This window comes from Antennarius striatus, chromosome 3 (assembly GCF_040054535.1).
Source record: "Antennarius striatus isolate MH-2024 chromosome 3, ASM4005453v1, whole genome shotgun sequence".
Lineage (NCBI taxonomy): Eukaryota > Metazoa > Chordata > Actinopteri > Lophiiformes > Antennariidae > Antennarius > Antennarius striatus.
In genome coordinates, this window is record NC_090778.1 from 19,531,289 (window position 1) to 19,551,567 (window position 20,279).

At 40.0% G+C, this 20,279-nt stretch overlaps 1 protein-coding gene across 3 annotated transcripts in view; it reads left to right on the forward strand.

Moving 5' to 3' along the window:
- The window catches only part of grid2 (glutamate receptor, ionotropic, delta 2), a 578,212-nt gene that overhangs the window by 402,351 nt on the left and 155,582 nt on the right, over nucleotides 1-20,279 (forward strand). For all 3 annotated transcript variants that reach the window (XM_068310762.1, XM_068310763.1, XM_068310764.1), the window contains exon 8: nucleotides 219-338. In XM_068310762.1, the coding sequence (XP_068166863.1) occupies nucleotides 219-338 (120 nt within the window). The remainder of the gene's footprint in view (nucleotides 1-218; nucleotides 339-20,279) is intronic.

The following is a 20,279-nucleotide window of genomic DNA, read 5'->3' on the forward strand; positions in this document are numbered from 1 at the left end:
AGGGTACATGTGATTCATGCCTTTGGTAGGGTAAATGTTATTACTTCTTTTTTTTTGCATCATGAAACACAATTTAATGTTAAACTGAAATCATTAAAAAGAAATATTACATAACTTACTGTATGAAAACTGAAGGCTATGACAACCAGGATTTGATCATCAGCATAATCTAAAAACAATATAATTAAAATGTTTCATATGTTTCATTTACCACTCAGTTTGGAGTTAGTGGCCTCACCAGCTTCCTGGAGTTCACAGACAATGGCACCAACCCCAACATCTTCTTTGAGATTCTGGGAACAAATTATGGCGAAGAGAGAGGACGAGGAGTCAGCAGGGTGAGTTGAAATGGATATTTATTCAATTGTATTTGTGTCTAAGCAAATTAATTCTTCAACCATACACACACACACACACACACACACACACACACACACACACACACACACACACACACACACACACACACACACACACACACACACACACACTGCGTTATTTGTTTGTTGATTGCATGTGCATCTACAGATGTGTGTTCACATGTACATGAACAGACACCGGCACTGCAAAAATGTTGTCGAGTTGTAGATTGTAGATCAACAGATCTCCTTGAATAAGGCAGAAAGCTATGTATGTTTGATGAAAGAGTATTGACGTCATCGGCTGCTCAGTTCTGGTGGATTATCCTGATTGCTCCAATGACATTATGTATTGGTTAAAATACATGACTCAGATGTGTAATGTGTAATCCATCATCAAAACCATCAAATGGATGTGGTCACAGTGAGACATTGCCATACACGCACACACACACACACACACACACACACACACACACACACACACACACACACACACACACACACACACACACACACACACACACACACACACACACACACACACACACACACACACACACACACAGAGGGAGACAGAAACGGAGAGAGAGGCTGACTTTCCTTCATAACAGAGGAATCTCTTTATGAATGCAGTTGAGATGGTGAGCTATGATTATGGATAATGTGGTGAGACACCAACATAACGCAGCATGGCACCACAGACAAAACTAATCTTTTAAGCACAGCATAATTATACTTAGGCACAATTCCCTAATCAGAGAGCATAAATACTTCTGAGGGAAATAAAGGACTTGTTATATTGTATTCCAGCCACAGTCTCCCTCAACACTTGGAATATTTGCTGGTGTGTCACTGAGTTTCAATTAAAGTCAGACATTAAAGCAAATGACTAAAGAGATGATAATATTCCTCTCTGAGCGAGGGCATGTCAGCTTTCTCTTGGACCTGAATCAAGCCTGTGGAGCCTTGTAAAATGGGAGTTATACATTGCATCTAACTAAAGATATGTCAGCCTAGTGAAAATATGTTGAAAAGTCACCCTGAACCAGTATGTGGAAAAGACAGCTACAAGGAAATTTAAGCTCCAGGATGGCAGCTGCAGCTGATCTTGCATTCGTCTGGAATCGCATTACCTTATTTCCACATTCACCTTAGTAAATGCTTTAATGTTGGTTTTACAGAACCAATTAATCTTTTTTTGTCCTTGCTGTGATGAGAGGGATCAATACCTCAAAGGAAATTGATGGTTGAAAAGTACTAAACTTTATTTATCTCACTTTATGTAAATATAGTGCACATGAAATTTCTTAATTTTCAGGTTAACTAAGTTGCATGCATCACGTCTGTTAACAACATTAATTATATAATCTAAATATATAGTCCTCTGAGACTGGTCACTCTGAGGAAAGATAGAACATAATATCTTCACAGTCTTTTAACATGATGAAAAAAGTGTCTTGAGCCATGAGTCAGCCTATGCCACAGATATAACAAAATTGATTCTTTTGGAAAATAGTGTTGACCTCAGTGTTGCAGCTCTGTGCAATGCAGGCTTCCATCACAATCAGACAGGACACAAAAAGCAAAATAGGACCAGTGTAAACTGAGTCAACAGGTAAATCTGATTCAATGTTATTTGTGCTCCCTTGGAAAAGTAGACACTAAATTGCATAGTAATTGTTAAAGCCGGGGGTATCATAGAAATACTAACAGGATAAAATAATACTTCATGAACCAGCTTGCTATGAAAATTTCACCAGCAAGCAATCAGCACCTGCTAAATCTGATTAAATAAAATTGCTGAAAACTGTCGAGGTAATTTACTTAATTTGAAGTGTGGTGTGTTGTTTTTCAGTAACTACTAATGGGTAGTCAAGCCTTCAGAAACATTTCTAAGTGTATTTTTAGAGGATTTAAGAAAAGTCATCTTTAGATTTTAGAGTAGTTTTATTTCAATAACACAGAGACATGTGTTAATCACATTCAGCAGCCAATGTAATAAATATTTGACATATTTGTTAGTAGACACTCTCTCTGAAATATCCCGTCATATAAATATGATGTACAGTGTTATAACATTTTAACATCAACATGCTTTAATATTCTCCATAGTTCACATAATAGAAGGAATAGATGCTCAATGTTTCATCCTCACAATTTACAATCCCTCCTTCAAGTAACTTTCTTTCCATTATTTAACTTAACACCTCATGCAAATGGCGGCTTGTCTGAGTTGTGGCTTGCTCACCATTACTTTCCTTAGAAACACATCTTAAGTCTTGAACCAAAGTAATTCAACCTTTTTGAATACATTATAGATTCATCTTCTCTTTGTTCACTACATTTTGACACCCTTTACATTCAGTTTCATGCCATGCAGCTTTCAGGACACGTGTAAATATGAATAATGGGTACAGTCCCATGTATTATATATTTAGAGGAGCCGTTCAGGAAGTCTCCTTTAATACTGATAACAACCATCAAAGACCCCACTGGATTTTTGATATTATAGCATGCCTATTTGTTTCCCTCTAAACAGTATGTACACACTCACCTAATTATGGTAATATCTCTGCATTCTGCTAAGAACATCACTTAACCTGAGCTTCCTTTCCAATCCCCCCTCGCTGACTCCTGTTACAGGTTTCTTTCTCATCCCTGCAGAGTGTTTCACTAATAACAGAAATACAGGCCAACTTCATTTTTGTTTGACCATTTTAAATTAAGTTATTCTTCTGAAGACCTCTCTATTTCTCCTGCAGTGCCTTTTCTATCCACCCCTCCCCCCACCCCTTCTCTGTCCAGCCAGCTATTTCCACCTCTCTCCCATCCTCTTTCACCTTCTCCAATCGCCAATCCCTCATGACACTTACCCTGATCATACTTCACACATATGCATGAAGTTGTGTGCTGATAATGATAATCACAGACACCTGAGATTGTCATAATTGTAACTGCTATACACTGGTATAATTGCCTTTATGCACCATTACCTCCAGTGGAAAGACATGGGGGCCTATATCTCTCTAACTATATATCTACGGGCATGCTCTACCGCACTATATATAGCAGCGACAAGTCTGCCATGTGTAATTGCTTCGTTAACTGTCCGCATATTCTCGAATGACTTCAGAGAGGGAAAATGCTATCAGAATTATCCTTTAGAACCAGCACAATAAAAATGGACTATGGCAAAAGCGAGGGATGATGGAGATGGGGGTTGCTAAGCGAACACGAATGACTGATATCTTGCTAGGTTAAAGAAAGGGTTAGTCCTGAATGGAAAAGTAAAACGAAACAGGCAAAGGAGTGAAGGAAGTAGCCAGAAAGGAGATGGATGACCTAATCCTTGTAGTGCGGGCAAGAGGTCAAAGCAGCAACAGGGGCAGTGATAGTTGCTATAGCTACGTTCTTACTCTCACACACATACTCTTCTCTCTTGCATCAGCACCTATTCTCCATCTTTTGAAGAAGAGGGATACCTCTTAACAAGAATCAATGGCCTTGCAAACTGCAGTGCTCTTAAATTGAGGTCACCTTCAATTATCATCTTCAGTCGCCACTGACATTTGTGGTAAATTACACTAAGTGATTTCAGAGATTCATGTGACCTCGAAAGCCTCTCACAATCCTGTCATTGTACAAGAAACATTTATCCATTACATGTTTTGAACGATTGAAAGACATTTTTTAATGTGAAAGCTTAATGTGCCCACCAATACAACTAATGACTGCAGTTCACGTAGAGGAGAAATGGCCATGCAAACACAATTGTATATATATTTGCATGAATAATCTGGCAGAACTGAAGACGCAGAACTAACTCCTTTTCCTTTGCATATCAGCCCTCATGACCGTCAAAACATAACACTTTTCTTGCTCTTGGCTTCCAAAGAGAATTTGTAATCAAACATCATCCAATGCATCTGGACCTAAACATGATTAATTCTTTTACGCAGTGTTTCTTTCAAAAGGCAAAGCCACAATGATAAAGTCATTCTATTCCTTTTTCATGGGTTTCCTCTGCAGACTTAAGTATTAACCTAAGGATTGAGAGCAAAATCTGACTCAACCTTATCTGTAGCTTGCCTTCTCATGGCAAGAAGAGTTGTGAGTTTGTGAGCGCCTGTCTGAGAGCAAGGAGATAAATCTTTCCTTTATTTGTTCCGAATCTATTGTATTTAAAGTACACAGGAATCTTTGTAATATATTTTCTTTTATTTTTTTTCTTCTTTTTTTATGGTTAGCATCAGAGAAACGATATCAGTTTACTTTTTATAGTTTTTTTTTTTCTTTAGGCCAACCTGAATGCCTGATCACATAAAGAAAGGGCTTTAGGATTACTGAATTGCATCTACATGCTAGTTTGCTATTTGGAATTATTACAGAGAATACTAGGTCTTCCCTGGGCACAACAGTGGCTAGTGAATATTAACTTCCTGTTGTTGCTCCTTTTCTAACACTCACTTTTTAGCTTGAGGAATAATATCATGTTGCTGGTCTCTGTTTGGGTGTTACTTTCTTCATCTCACAGTGCAGAAATACATCAGAACTCACCAGATTGGCTGTTGAAATGAAGAACAAAATGTGTGCATTGACATTTTCAGGACTGGGAGTCAAAAGTAGCATTGACGACAACTGTCTTAAGAACTTTGCATGCCTACAAGATATATATTAAGATGAAAGTATCATAGTTTAGCATATTAACATTTTTTAATTACAGTTTAACACAAAGCACTGGAGGAAGATGAGAAAGCATCAAGTATTTGCTTGCAAGCCAAATAAATCTGTTTTTACAATCTCATCATTCAGAAGTTGTTAGCACATGTAACGTAAAAAGTGTTTACAAAAGAGAAAACATCAGAGGAGCAGCAGGGTCAATGTCTGAGAAAAAGAATGTCTGTGCAAAATTTTGGATAATCCTTCCAGAAGATTTTTGACATATTTGAGCTATAGAGAAAAGTCTATAGCTATATATATAGAGGTTTCAAGGACTTGCCCTGGGTTTCGTTTAAAGATATTTACTTATCAATTCAAATCATGTATAGGTTGAGTAGTAGTACAATAATATCATCCACAGGTTGAGTATGAGTCCAATAATATCATCGATGATATTGACAGACAGACAGGTTCAACAAACAGACAAGTTCAACAAACACTTATCTAAGCATGATGAGAGCTCTGGAGACGATGAAAAAGTCCTCTGGTGTGTTGTTGCAGAATATTCTGGGTACAGGAAAAAACTTCCAAGTACAAACTAGAAAATGGATCACATATCTTTTTATATCCTAAAGGTGTGACTAGGGGAAGGTATTAACCTCGGCCCATCTGCTTTCAACCAGTTCTTTACGGGCTTTCAGTTGGTACGTCATGACCTCCAGACATTACCAAAAATATCAAGTCGACAGTTTCACAAAACTATTTGATTACATAATATCACGCGAACCCTGTGAGGATCTGCTGCAGACATTCTTTGGATGACCCTGTGCAGAAACATGCATTCTAATTTCAGGTACAGTGCATGAAATGATCTGGCTAGCTGCTTATGTCAGTGTCTAACTTCTTCCAAGGATACTGACAGTCATGCAAGCATTTCCAAATATGGTCTAGCGGTAATTATTTTCATGCAGCGTCTTCATGACCTCGAGACATCCTGGGGCCACCTTCACAAGAGCTGAATAATATGACACACACAACACTCCAGATCTTTGGTTCAATTAAATTATATTATTTTGTTATATTATTGTATTATTTTATTATATTAAAAACTTTCCACCACACACGTAAAGATGCCTATTAATATTCAATGGTCACAGTAGCTAAGAACGAAAAAGTAAGATGATATGCTGTGATATTTTAACACACGGTCTGTACATTCACCTGTATATGATTGCCTGACATGCATGCTCAGGGCTCGAAATTACGACCATTTTGGTCGCATGTGCGCCCAAATTTTTATCAGTGCGACTATTAAATATATTTGGTGTGACTAGGGAAAAAAAATCTGGTCCGCCTTTTTTTACCTCTTCTCTCTCGCTCTTTCTCTCTCCATAGAGCAGTGGTCACCAAATGGCGGACCGCGGTCCGATTCCGGACTGCGTGATGGTTCTGTCCAGACCCGCGTCCACTCCATGATAAATTCACGAGAGTAGATTTTCTTGGCGCATTTTTACTTGCAGTTCGCGGCTACAGACGGCGGGCGCTGCTCCTCCAGTTGATACGGTAATCAGATCATTTGTCTACCCTGCGCTGTCATCGTACCACGAAGTGAGACAGCTCGCTGCCACTGTGAGTTTACCGCTACAGCGGAGCACAGAAAAAAGGAGACAGCATAGCTCCAAACGAAGAGAGGTTAACGAGGAAAACCGCTGCTTAACAATGAGTGGACGAAATTTATGTTTATTCCTCCGTCAGGCAGTTCAAAAACATTTGACCTCATATGGTCTGAGCACGTACCATGAAGTAAAAGTGGTAACATGAAGTGCCACTATGAAACAAAGCACAGATCTTTTGCGCAGAATTATCCCCTGAGTGCAAAATGACAGAGAAAAATGCAAACAAATGTTCAGTAAAGGCATGGTGGAGTTTAGGACAACATAAAACATCTTTTAATGATGGGACAGTTGTGAATAAGTCCTTAAAAGCTGTTGTTGACATTTTGTTTGGGGGAAAACAGAAAGATAAGATTTGTGGAAAAACTCCCAATGTCAGCTTCAATAACAACCAAAAAATCAGAAATATTAGCAGCTTGATGCAGCTGTCAAGAGTGCACCATGCATATCTGTGGCCATTGATGAGTTGTAGCTTGTGTGTGTGTCATGTTCCTTCACAAAGAAAAACAGCTCTTTACTGAGTGTACCACCATTAAACACACACAAGGAGAGAGGACATGCATGCAGCAATAAAAGATGCTGATCAAGTCCAGTGGTCTCTTTCACCAACATTACAGAGACCAACACCAGGTGACCACCACAAGGTTACTTGTGAATTACTGGCAGGCCACATGTTCTTTAGGCTGGGATGTCTTTAATTTACGGGAAAAGGGATTATTCAGCTCTTTTTGCACTTTATTTTTTAATTCTGAGGTTTGTGTGTTCTTCAATATAACATAAAAGCTTAAAATTTATTTGCCTGGGTCTACTTTTGTTTATGGTGAGGTAAAAGAGCTAGCTCTGCACTCACTTAAACATATCCTACATTGAAAATTGATAATAAATGATAATGTGGACATAGGGACCTGCTATAAGACACAAACTGGACTTGGGTTCGGACCTTTTACCAAGAGGAAATTTTTCTAACCGGACCTCCGTGACTTGTAATTGAATACCCCTGGTGTAGAGGGTCCTCCTGAGGAGAAATTTGTTGCTGGGCCTTCAGTGAACAGGTGGATGAGAGAGGGACTGAGAGCCAGGAGACCTAACTAATGTTACAAACGGTTGACGGTTCTGTGAATAAAATGCATGCCATGTTACATATATTATCTGTACGCCTTGCTTTTGGATAGATGCTCCTAAAGTCTTTGCTGGTGCTACTAACTTCTAAATTTGGGAGCACCAGTGCTACCAAGAAATAATGTTAATTTCAAGGCCTGATGGTATGATCACACAACAAAGTTTTAGAATGACGCGCTACAGAAATAGTTAGCCAGTGGTAATTTAGGGAGGTTAATGAGAGCCATCGTCACGAGTACTGATTATTGCAGTTATGTTGAAACGTACTGCAGGGTGAGATGGAGGGACTGATAAGAAAAGAGGAGAGGCTAGAAAGGATGCACTGATGAGTCACAGAGGAAAGAGGCAGAGAGAAAATTCAGCTTAATGTGAGACAGAAAAGAAATACTAATAGTCAAGCTAGAGGAAGCCAAAGTGAAATATGTAAATCAGATGGAAAGAGACCGTAAAACGAGTGAAAGCATGCAAAGAGTAAAGGAGTTGAAAGATAATGACAGAAAAAATATCTTCAAGGGGAGAGTTCCCCATTTCCCTCCAATTTTTTCCATCCTATTAGGTACATTTGTATGTGTCTTCGTTTAGTGTACCCGTGCCACACCTTCAGGGAAAGCAGAAAATTGTGTAAAGAATGGAATGGGTGAGAAAGACAAGAAAGGAAGATGCAGGATAAGATGCACCTGTGAAAAGAATTTGGGAAGGCGGAAAAGATAGTAGTGTGAAGAAGTGAGGAGCTGACAGAGAAAAAGAGAACATCAGTGAAATGTGTTGCTTCGCAGAGTCTTTCCCCTGTAATTCTTTTCATCTCAGACATCCAACATGTGCTTTGGACAGCACTTTGTAGAAAATCACATGGCAAAAGAAAGTGCCTGCTGTTACTTGATGGCTGATCTCTTCTTCTTGGATGGATATTAGAAGCTTCCAAACCTGTCACTCCACACTGAATTTGTTGTCTTCCTGTTAGCTGCTAACTGCGACTTGATGCTTTTCAAGTCTTCTGATTTGGGCCGCTAATCACACACGATATTTTTTTCCTTTTTCAGACTGGCCTTTACCCATGACCAGACTAAGATGAGTGATGAAGTTGCAGAATTGTGTGTGTGTTATTCTTGGTGTAAACCTTCTCCTATTATATGATTTAGGTGGCGCTATCAGCGATCAATCTTTCAGTTCTTATGTTCCAATGCTTATGCATTGCTGTTGTGATGATTCATCCAGTGCCCCATCTAAACATTTTTGAAAGGGTCATTTTTTTGACCTGTGGGATTGCTAGTTGGAGCTTTCTTGAGAAGCACTTAAAGGAACACCTTCATACCTGCCTTGATATAGTCACATCTAGCAATGCGAGAGTACATGTAATGTTATTGCAACATTAGCTTGGTCATGACCATTACATCGCCTCAGATAATTCAGAAAAGGTCACACACATTAAATAAACAAGAGTTATGATGCTGTGGAGTCTTTGCTGTCTTGCTTGTGCAGATCCGTTCTATTTATGTGATAAGATATGACCAAACTGCAGTGTACCACATAATTTTATCTACTCTATAAACAGCCTGTTCCAGCTAGTTCTCTTGAGTACTGGACTCAGGGGTCTTCAGCTAAAATTACATAAGATCCAGTAAGTCAACCTCCCTGATGAGGTCCAAGCAATCTGATACCTAGAATTACATGATTTTGCTTTTTGCTGCTGAAAGAATCTGTCAAGCACCCATTTTAACATTTGATTATTGCCATAACATATCTGTTTCAGAAAGTTTTTTTCCTCCAGGTTGTGTTGCATGGTATTTATGTAGATATATAATTATTGAACTGAAACAGGCTAAATGTATAAAGATATACAGAACAAATAGAGTAAAAAGTGCAATAAATTCTTCCTGTCTTTGCATTGGAAATAAATTCCTTTGAGTCCATAAACATCCTCAAAGGAAAGTTTAAATGTCTGTTCACACTGAGCAAGGCTTAAAGCACTTACAGATGGAAGTACAAATGCAAATACAAAATCACATATTCTGAAACGCATGCACTGACTTTAGCTTTTCAAATTTTTAAAATGACCAATACAATTTATATATAAATAGACCTGTGTAATATGCAAAAATGTGGTTGCAACAGATTGTGAATGACTAAAAGAGTTGTTCTCTAAGGGACAACAGTTTTAGAAATGAAGAGTTTTTTTGAGAGGGTCTGAGGTTAGTTTCATAAAAGCGTTTAATACACACACACGCACGCACGCACGCACACACACACGCACACATACACACACACACACACACACACACACACATAAAACTAAAGGGCATACCCTATAGGAGACAGGAACAGATGTAGTAAAGCAGACAAACGGACTAAAAAGATGAGAAACACATAAAATGTGTCCGGACAGGTAAGGGAAGATGGGGAACAGGTGATACAGGAAGGAGTGACAGGTGGGAATGTTCGAAACAATTGTCTTCTTCTTCTTCTTCTACTTCTTCTTTTCCTTTCAGCTTTTCCCTTCAGGGGTCGCCACAGCGAATCAATTGCCTCCATCTAGTCCTGTCCTTTGAATCCTCTTCTCTCACGCCAACTATCTTCATGTCTTCCCTCATTACATCCATAAACCTCCTCTTAGGTCTTCCTCTAGGCCTCCTGCCTGGCAGATCAAACCTCAGCCTCCTTCTACCAATATATTCACTACCTCTCCTCTGGACATGTCCAAACCATCTCAGTCTGGCCTCTCTGACTCTGACTTTATCTCCAAAACTTCCAACATGTGCTGTCCCTCTGATGTACTCATTCCTGATCCTATCCTTCCTGGTCACTCCCAGAGAGAACCTCAGCATCTTCATCTCTGCTACCTCCAGCTCTGTCTCCTGTCTTTTCTTCAGTGACACTGTCTCTAGACCAAACAACATCGCTGGTCTCACCACAATTTTGTACACCTTCCCTTTCATTTTAGCTGAAACTTTTCTATTACACATCACACCTGACACTTTTCTCAACCCGTTCCATCCTGCATGTACATGCTTCGTCACCTCTTTTCCACATTCTCCATTGCTCTGGACTGTTGACCCTAAGTACTTAAAATCCTCCACCTTCTTGATCTCTTCTCCCTGTAACCTCACTCATCCACTTGGGTCCCTCTCATTCACACACATGTACTCTGTCTTACTGCGGCTAACCTTCATTCCTCTCCTTTCCAGGACTAACCTCCACCTCTCTAGCTTCTCCTCCACCTGTTCCCTGCTCTCACTACAGATCACAATGTCATCTGCAAACATCATAGTACATGGAGATTCCTGTCTAACCTCGTCTGTCAGCCTGTCCATCACCATAGCGAACAAGAAGGGGCTCAGAGCTGATCCCTGATACAGTTCCACCTCCACCTTGAACTCCTCTGTCACACCTACAGCACACCTCACCACTAGCTTACAGTTGAGGTAGCCTTTGCTACCACTACTTTCACCTTACGCTGCATCTCCCTGTACTCCTGTCTACTCTCCTCAGTCCTCTGAGTGTCCCACTTCCTCTTAGCTAACCTCTTTCTCTGTATACACTCCTGTACCTCCTCATTCCACCACCAAGTCGCCTTATCTACTTTCCTTCCAGATGACACACCAAGTACTCTCTTACCTGTCTCCCTGATCACATTAGCTGTAGTTTTCCAGTCATCTGGGAGCACCTCCTTGCCACCCAGAGCCTGTCTCAACTCCTTCATAAAAGTCATGCAACAGTCTTTCTGTTTTAGCTTCCACCATTTCGTCTTCTGCTCTGCCTTTGCCCTCTTCATCTTCCTCACCACCAGAGTCATCCTACACACCACCATCCTATGCTGTTTGGCTGCACTCTCACCTACCACTACTTTGCAGTCACTGATCTCTTTCAGGTTACACCGTCTACACAAGATGTAGTCTACCTGTGTGCTCCTACCACCACTCTTATAGGTCACTCTATGTTCCTGCCTCTTCTGGAAGAAAGTATTCACTATAGCCATTTCCAACCTTTTTGCAAAGTCAACTACCGTCTGTCCTTCTGAGTTCCTCTCCTGGATACCAAACCTGCCCATCACCTCCTCATCACCCCTATTTCCTGCACCAACATGTCCATTGAAGTCTGCACCAATGACAACTCTCTCACTTCTAGGTATGCTCTGCATCACTTCATCAAAGTCCAACCAGAATTTATCCTTCTCATCCAGCTCACATCCTACCTGTGGAGCATACCCACAAACAACATTGAGCATCACACCTTCTATTTCTAGCTTCAGACTCATCACTTTGACACTCTTTTAACCTCCAGGACATTCCTAACAAACTCCTCCTTCAAGATAACTCCTACTCCATTTCTCTTCCCATCTATACCATGATAGAACAACTTGAACCCTGCTCCTAAACTTCTACCCTTTCTTCCTTTCAACCTGGTCTCCTGCACACACAGTATGTCTACCTTCCTCCTCTGCATCATGTCAACCAACTCTCTACATTTTCCTGTCATAGTTCCAACATTCAACGTCCCTACTCTTAGTCCTACACTCTTGGCGCTCCTCTTCTCTTTCTTCGAGCGAACGCACTTTCCTCCTCTCCTTCTTCAACCAACAGTAATCCAATTTCCACCGGCGCCCTGTAGGTCAACAGTGCCGATGGCGGTCGTTGTTAAACCAGGCCTCGACCGATCCGGTATGGAAGTCATAGGTTTGATTCGCATCTTTGATTTGGCAAAAGTTTTACGCCGGATGCCCTTCCTGACGCAAACCTCTGTATTTATCCGGGCTTGGGACCGGCACAATAAGACACTGGCTTGTGTTCGAATGTTCGAAACAATTGTAATGGAAGAAAAATGAAAGGGAAAACTTAATGAGAAATTACATGAGGAGAAGACAATAAGAAAAACACATCACAGGGACAAGGTTTTGCTGGAACTTTTTTTCAAATCTTTTTTGCTATAGTTAGGTATATCTGAACTTCAGCTTCAACTTCAGTTATCATTACATTGCGCTCACATTCAGAGATGGTCTAGTCACAGCTCCTTAAAACAGCTGAACCGAATGCAGTAAAAAGTATGTATCTCAAAACTGGTTTAGTCCATTTGCTTATTTTTACATTTTTGGGAATATTTGAATTTCAGAAAATTTCCATCTGATGTGAATTGTAAATTTAGCTTTATTTTCAGGGCATGTGTGTCCTTGGATACAGATTTTCAAGGCTGTGTTGAGTTAGTTGAAATTTTTCATCAATCTGAGTTCTGTTGAAGGAAATTCTTTTCTGTCATTCAAGATGTACAACCTAGTTTAGCACAAACAAATTCAGAAACTGCTTTTCTGATGGCCTCAAGAATGCTTGAAGTTATGTCTTTAGATGAGTCAGCCACTTTACATTTTGCTTTGCAGCTACTCCGCTTTACATGTTTACTGTATAGGTTTTTTGCTCTTAACTGCAGTACCTTTGTATATTTTGACTGATCTGTCTTTGTTGCACTGGCAGCAGTGTTAAATTGATGTTATCATAACCATGTGGCTACCACTTTTACTGCTGTAAAGTCACGAATGCTCGAGTATTTTCAAGCCTCCATGGCTTCATAGATCTAAACGATTGTTTTGTCTGGAAGGTCATGTCAGTCATCAGTGAACACGCATGCACTGACCAGCAAGTTGTATTCTGGGTAAACAGGGCGGGCGCCGGATACTAATAGAAGCTGACAAACTGCCTCTGGTGTCCGTGGGTATACTACGTGTGGCAGTGCATGTGGATTTTTGCTGTGTGGATCTCTATATGTGTGAGAGAGAGATATCAAAGGCATTGAGACTGAAAGAAGGAGGAGGCGAGTTAGTGTTTAATAAGGTAAGCAAAATAAGTGAAGCAGACAAATATGAAACTTCAGTGGAGTGGAGACAGCACTGTTAACTATTACCTGCTGTCACACAAGCCCCATTGGGAAATTCAGTGTGATACCAAACAAAAAATACTTCCTGTGTAAACAGTATGGATATCACCAAATGCTAGCCTGAAAGCCATTCATCTGTTTGTTGAGACAAGCAAGGGCACATTTTGTTCCCCTGATGCTCCACAGTTGCTCCTGTCTCATTTCTCAGCCACAACAGATTCTGTACTGTAGTATAAAAAATGACCCCAAGCATTTTTTTACGCTGGCATTGTGTAAGACAATCTTAAATAAACTTCTACTGTATGTTATCATGTAAAAAAATCCGAGAATAATTGATGTAAGCTGTTCTCGAAGACTAATAAATCAGGAATGAAAGAAAAGTAAGACAAAAGGGTGTCTTGAGTCTATTCCATACCTTTTTTGTGGAATACCATCTGTGTTAACCCCATTGCGTACACACACACACACACACACACACACACACACACACACACACACACACACACACACACACACACACACACACACACACACACACACACACACACGTCATCATTATAAGTCTGTGAAGCCAACCACCTTCACCAACCTCTACTGAAATAATTTCTTATACCGCTGTGCTGCTGTAGAGATTGAGGTGACCCTACCTGCATTATAAAGACAACAAACCACAAAGTACAAAAAAGATGTACTTCTTGTAGACAGAAAACAGACATATCTAATTTTGTTTGTATGCTAATAGTATTTTTAATGGCTTTTGCATTAAGTCTGACAACGGTATAAATTAAAGCTAAAAACTCTGATGAACCTTAGGCAGGGAGAAGGAATCTGCAAAGGGCTCTTTGATGTCATGTTATTAATAGATTAGGTTTTAGGTGATGGTAGAGAGAAAGGTAAGGCAGGTATGTCTGGGTGACTGCACAACTAAAGGATCAGAGAGATTAAAAAAAAAAAAAAAAGATATATATAGCTGGAGGCGCTGGCCTGACCTGTGTGAAATGGTGGGAGGACAGGAGGAGGGTTAACAGGAGAGAAGAGGAAAAAATGAAGAAGCAGTCATTCTTGAGCTCCCAGTTTGTTTGTTTTTTCATTTAAATCAAGCCAGAGAGATGGGTGGATGGATGAATACAGAGGTGGAATGATGAATAGGGAAATGAAGCATGTTGTTAGTCCTTGGGTTAATATTTGCTAAGAAGTGGAGGGATGGCTTTATGGGTGGATGAATAGTTTGAAAAGAGCAGTGATGTCAATGAGAGATGGGGGGGCTTAATTGCTTGTGACCCGGTTGTGAACATTGCCCTACGAAGGTGGTGGCAAAAAACAAAGGAGGGATCTTTAGGAAGGGATAAGGAGTAAGATATTGCTAGTATCTGAAACCAAGGTTGTTACCTCATGTCATCTATACACTGCCCTTGTGAAAAGGGGCAAACAAGTAGCATAAAGAGAAAAGAGAGGGGGGCAAGGACTATAGAACAGTCAAAATATGTGTTTGAATAAAATTGGTAGCAAACAGATGGAATGGTGAGCATATACAGAGATGAGCAAAAGTGAAACATGAAAATATAACAAAAAGTTTCTGTGTTCATATCAATGTTCTATGAAATTAAAGAATAAAAGATGTGGAAAGTGAAAATAGATTTTTTTAAGTCCCGTCCGATGCTTCTTGTTAAAAAAACATAACCATAATATAAGGATATGGACAAACAAACAACTAAGAAGAAATTAATGTTTACAGATTGATAAAAACCATGCACAGGTACTGAGAAAAGGGGTGACACAGATGTAACAACTGATAGAGATTAAAGTGAATGTTTTATCTTAATAACCCTTATCCGTCGTCCATGAGCAGACTGGCAAACTCACCAAAAATCGGGAAACTGGAACAATTAATTAAATCAGGAAGAGGGCCTGAAAAGATCAACTAAAGTCATTCTAATGAAGGATTTGTATGCTAGTGTTCGTACTGATAACATCGAAGATAAGGTACTCAAATGTGACAAATTGCAGCCCTATGGTCTTAAATCTCTCCCATCAGGAATTTGGCAAATTTCCTGTTTTTCCTTCGCTAATTTTCTGCTAAAATTTTGCTGACTTTTCGACAAATACTGCCCACATGATAAGGCAAAAACAGGCGCTGATGGGCTGTTTTATTGCTTGAAACATAATCCTACTGTCAAAATTGGGTACTCTTGTGATTGCTGTGGTTTTTGTCGACAATGCATTGTATAAGAAAAAAAGTCACACTCTCATTCTACAAGAAGCAGTCAGATATGATAACTAACTTTGCTGCCTGTATAAACGGACTTGATAATCACACACAAGAATATGCCGGGTTCACAGTACAGTATTTCTGGGTTAAGTACCATATACATGAACATCCGTGAACAGTTTCATCTAGAGCAAAACTGCAGGCTTGAAACCTTCCCCAAACCAAGGCTAGCATCACCAATAAACAAAAGTAGAAGAAAAACAGTTCTAAGAAGTTAACAATGAGTTCCTTCCCCCATGAGCATTTCATGGGGGAAGGAACCAATGTGATAAGGTGTAACAGCTGCCGTCGTCACTAATTCACTTTAGTGAATAGAGCTCACAACCTTCTAGTTGTGAGACAACAGTGCATCCACTGTGTCCACCAATGTGCAACCTATAAAGGAAATGTGTTATTTAAAACATTTGATGATACCAGTAATGTAAAGAATGCTGTGTGCTCCAGTGTTGAATTGAATGAGGCATTTATGCTTAGGAAAGAGTTCAAGAAAGAGTGTCTGTATGACCACAACTCATTGGTGTAATCCTGCCTCTAGAGGTCAATCACAGCCTCCTCACTACATATTCAGTAAATATTGGCCCAAAGCCATGGAGAAGAACAACCAATTACTCCCCCACACCCACCCCTCACTTTCCCCCTCTCCCACCCCCTAATTACTTACAACATATTTTCAGTATGAAGTTTTTTCATCACGCATTCACTCACCATAATTAAGGTTCACAGGGTGGCAGTTAAGCCCTGATGGGCCACTTAACTCAGAATATATCAACATTTTCTTTACGTCACCTAAAGTATGGTCCAAATATTGGATAGAGGCTGCAACATTACTTTACACAAAGGCTTCTGCTACTGACACAACTACAGAACTACAGGTGCAAACAGATTGAACTGGGTACCTAGTCTTTGTACTTCTACCCAGTCTACCTTGGGATGACATGTTGTTTGTTTGACCTGAAAAAGAAAATTCAACCTGTCAGTCAGGTTAGATGATGCAACACCTTGTTCTTCAAATGCAGCCTCAGGCCAAAAAATATGTTATGTTCAAGAGTATATACTTTTCAAAGTATCTAATCTTTTATCTATATGCTTAACATAAAGAATAGTTTTTCCTTAATCCATTTTTATAATTAGCTGTCCACGTTTTCATATCTTCAAACCCTGATAGACACATACATTCACTACATTCACTCACACCACAGCCTATTCTGTAGTTTCTCACGGCACCGCATACCAGACAATCATTTCATGGAATAATCTATGAGTAAATACCCACAGTAGCTTTTTCTCACAGGCTTAATAAGCATAGGCTAGATTTGCAGTGCATGCACTCCTGTGTGTGTGTGTGTGTGTGTGTGTACGGGTGTGTGTGTGTGTGTGTGTGTGTGTGTGTGTGTGTGTGTGTACGGGTGTGTGTGTGTGCGTGTGTGTGTGTGTGTGTGTGTGTGTGTGCGCGCGCGCACGTGCACACACACATGCTTTCACACACTATAATGATTACACCAAAATGAGAAACAGATCTGAATTGGTTTGATATGCCATTCACCTTTCCCTTCCTCTCCCTCTGTGTTAGCCCTCACTCTTTTTCATTTCCATTTCCTCCCTCATCTGCTGTCCTTTCGACTGTTTTTCTTTCTCTGGTTTTGCCTTCCATGACTTTGTGGTCTGCCCTTTAGGACCAAAAATCAGTGTGACTGTCTACACTACGCCTATGATCAGACACAGACAGAGATGCAGTTCTGAAAATATGGTCAAATGCATCCTGCCTCCATCCCCCGTTCCCTTAGGCCTCCCTCAAGCACATGAATTTGTAGTGTCTGACTATATAACCCAAACTGCTATAGGTTCCAGCTTGCAGACATGAGTTGGGCCCATTCGACATTCTTTTTCAATTACTTTCATTTGAATATGGCAGATTCAAAAATAAACATCTGTGTTAAATGCTAAAATTATTTTGAAACTAAAAAAGCCAAAATGATCATACCTCAGACCAAAAAGACTGTGCAGCTGCTGTGATTGTGCGGTTCCCTTGTATCTGGACCTGAACACCTCTGTACATGTTTTTCAACTCAGATGGTTACTGTTGGCTGTTGTGGATTCTTTACAATTATAATAAAATAAATTTTGAAGCTAAACTGATGAGTGTAGCTTTAAAATTTAAGGCACTCTATTGATCTACAGTAGGGGATTGGGGTTGAGGTTTGGCGCCTTGCTCAAGGACAATTTGGCAGTGCTCAGGAAATGAACCGAAACCTCTCCTGCTACCAGTTTCACACTTCATACTTTGGTTCACTCTGGATTTCAACCGGCAAACTTTCCATTCCTCAATCCAGGACCTTGTAGACCTAACTGCAGCTGCCCCTTCAATGACATAATGTTAAGAATGCAGCTCAATGCTTCTTCTAACTTTTCTCTGTTATCACTCATATTGTGTTAACGGAGATTATTTAGCAACACTTTAAGGGTTACCATTTGTGAGAATTAGTCAAATCACTTTTGTAGATGGCTTATGGGCAGAAAGAAACACAATACATTATAAGATATCTTCTTCCTCCCTTTTCAAATTGATCATATCACATAAATCAATCTTAAGTGCTTTTTCTTGTCCCCTTCTTTCTATTGTCTTTTGTTGGACTTTCCTTTGTCCACGTAGGTAATTAATGCCTTTCTCTTACTGCAGGTCCATCCTTTCCATATATTCTTTCTTCTTTATAATGTCTCTTGTCCTTTCTCTTTTTTCATGCTCCTTCAATTTTTCTCTCTGCCAACTATGCCTCCAGGCTTTCAGCAGCATTACAGCGTGTAAACCTTGGATTACAGCAGCCAGGGTCTGCTTTGCGCTGCATGCTTCTGTGGATCACAAATTCACAAGTGTGTGAATACACAGATATGAACATGGCACGTATGCATACACAATCAAGATATTTACATAGCAACACACACATGTGGACTTTACAAATGGAAAAAAAACAACAACAACAAAAAGAAACTCATAAATACAAAGGTTTGGATGCACAATTAACACATGCACACACAAGCTTACTTTGCATAAGAACTTTCATTGATTCACTCCATCCAAATTTCCTTAACTCCTTCTATGTTCCCTGTGTGGCTTCTTTAACACAGGAGAGGAATATCTTCTTTCTCCTGCAGGTCTGCCTCACTTCTCTGCTCATTACTTTTGCTACTTAGTCCAGCTGCCCCCCCTGTATTTTCTTGTTTGCCTGTTCAGTCATTCCATTACTTGTAAGGTGTAAAATACACATGTGAGGATTCATCAATGCTCTACACTTTTGACAAATACCAATACAGATAGAACTTTCTGTGTTTCTGGTATTTGCATTTGTAGATGTAAGGGTACATTTTGAGAGTGCAATAGCCCCAGAAACAAGGCCATACAAACATTGTATGGACACAAAACAAAGAAAAAGTGTAGTAAATGGTATCTGTCCTCAAGTCTTGATGTACTGTTATTTTCACTTGTTTAAATTATCACAATTCATCTGAACATATTTGTCATTAAGATTTTTGTAACTTTACTGCCTCACAGTAGTTCTATCAATGTCATACTCAATGGTAGACTGTTACAGATGGATGGATGTTAATGTTATAGGCAGCACATTTGTGCATCCTCTAGGTCAGCGGTTCCCAAACTTTTCAGTCCGCGCACCCACTTCTACCTCCCGACTTAGCTGACGCACCCCCAATGCCCAAAACATGAAAAAAAAAGAGAAAAAACAAAGAAAAGGCGTAGTCTTTATAGCCATATAGGTATCAAGTTTAATAATACAGGCTCCTGTTAACACAGAATAGATTGTGCAATAATGGGCCTAATGATCTCTCACTTTAGAAACGGTGGGGAGAATAATAGTAACAATATAAAAATGACAATAATAATATTTTAAGTCAAAATGGTCGCCGAGCGAGCCAACTACAGATGAGTGATGAACAGCAGTTATTACTATGCAGGGCTCGAAATTAACTTTTTTTCTTGGTAGCACTGGTGCTCCCAAATGTAGAAGTTAGTAGCACCAGCAAAGACTTCGGGAGCACCTGCCCAAAAGCAAGGCAGTGACGGAGCGATAGAGACGCTCCGTCCATCTCCGTTCCTCCTCTCTCCCTCGCCCAGGAGAGCAGCCGCAGCTGCGCTCTCATTGTTTCCTGGCAGGACCGCAGGAGCGCGGTCTTACAAAAATAGGCGCACCAGATTTTTTCCCTAGTCGCACCGGTGCTCCCAAATATATTTAATAGTCACACTGATAAAAATTTGGGCGCATATGCGACCAAAATGGGCGCAATTTCGAGCCCTGCTATGTAACAAATAGGCCTATTTAACAAACT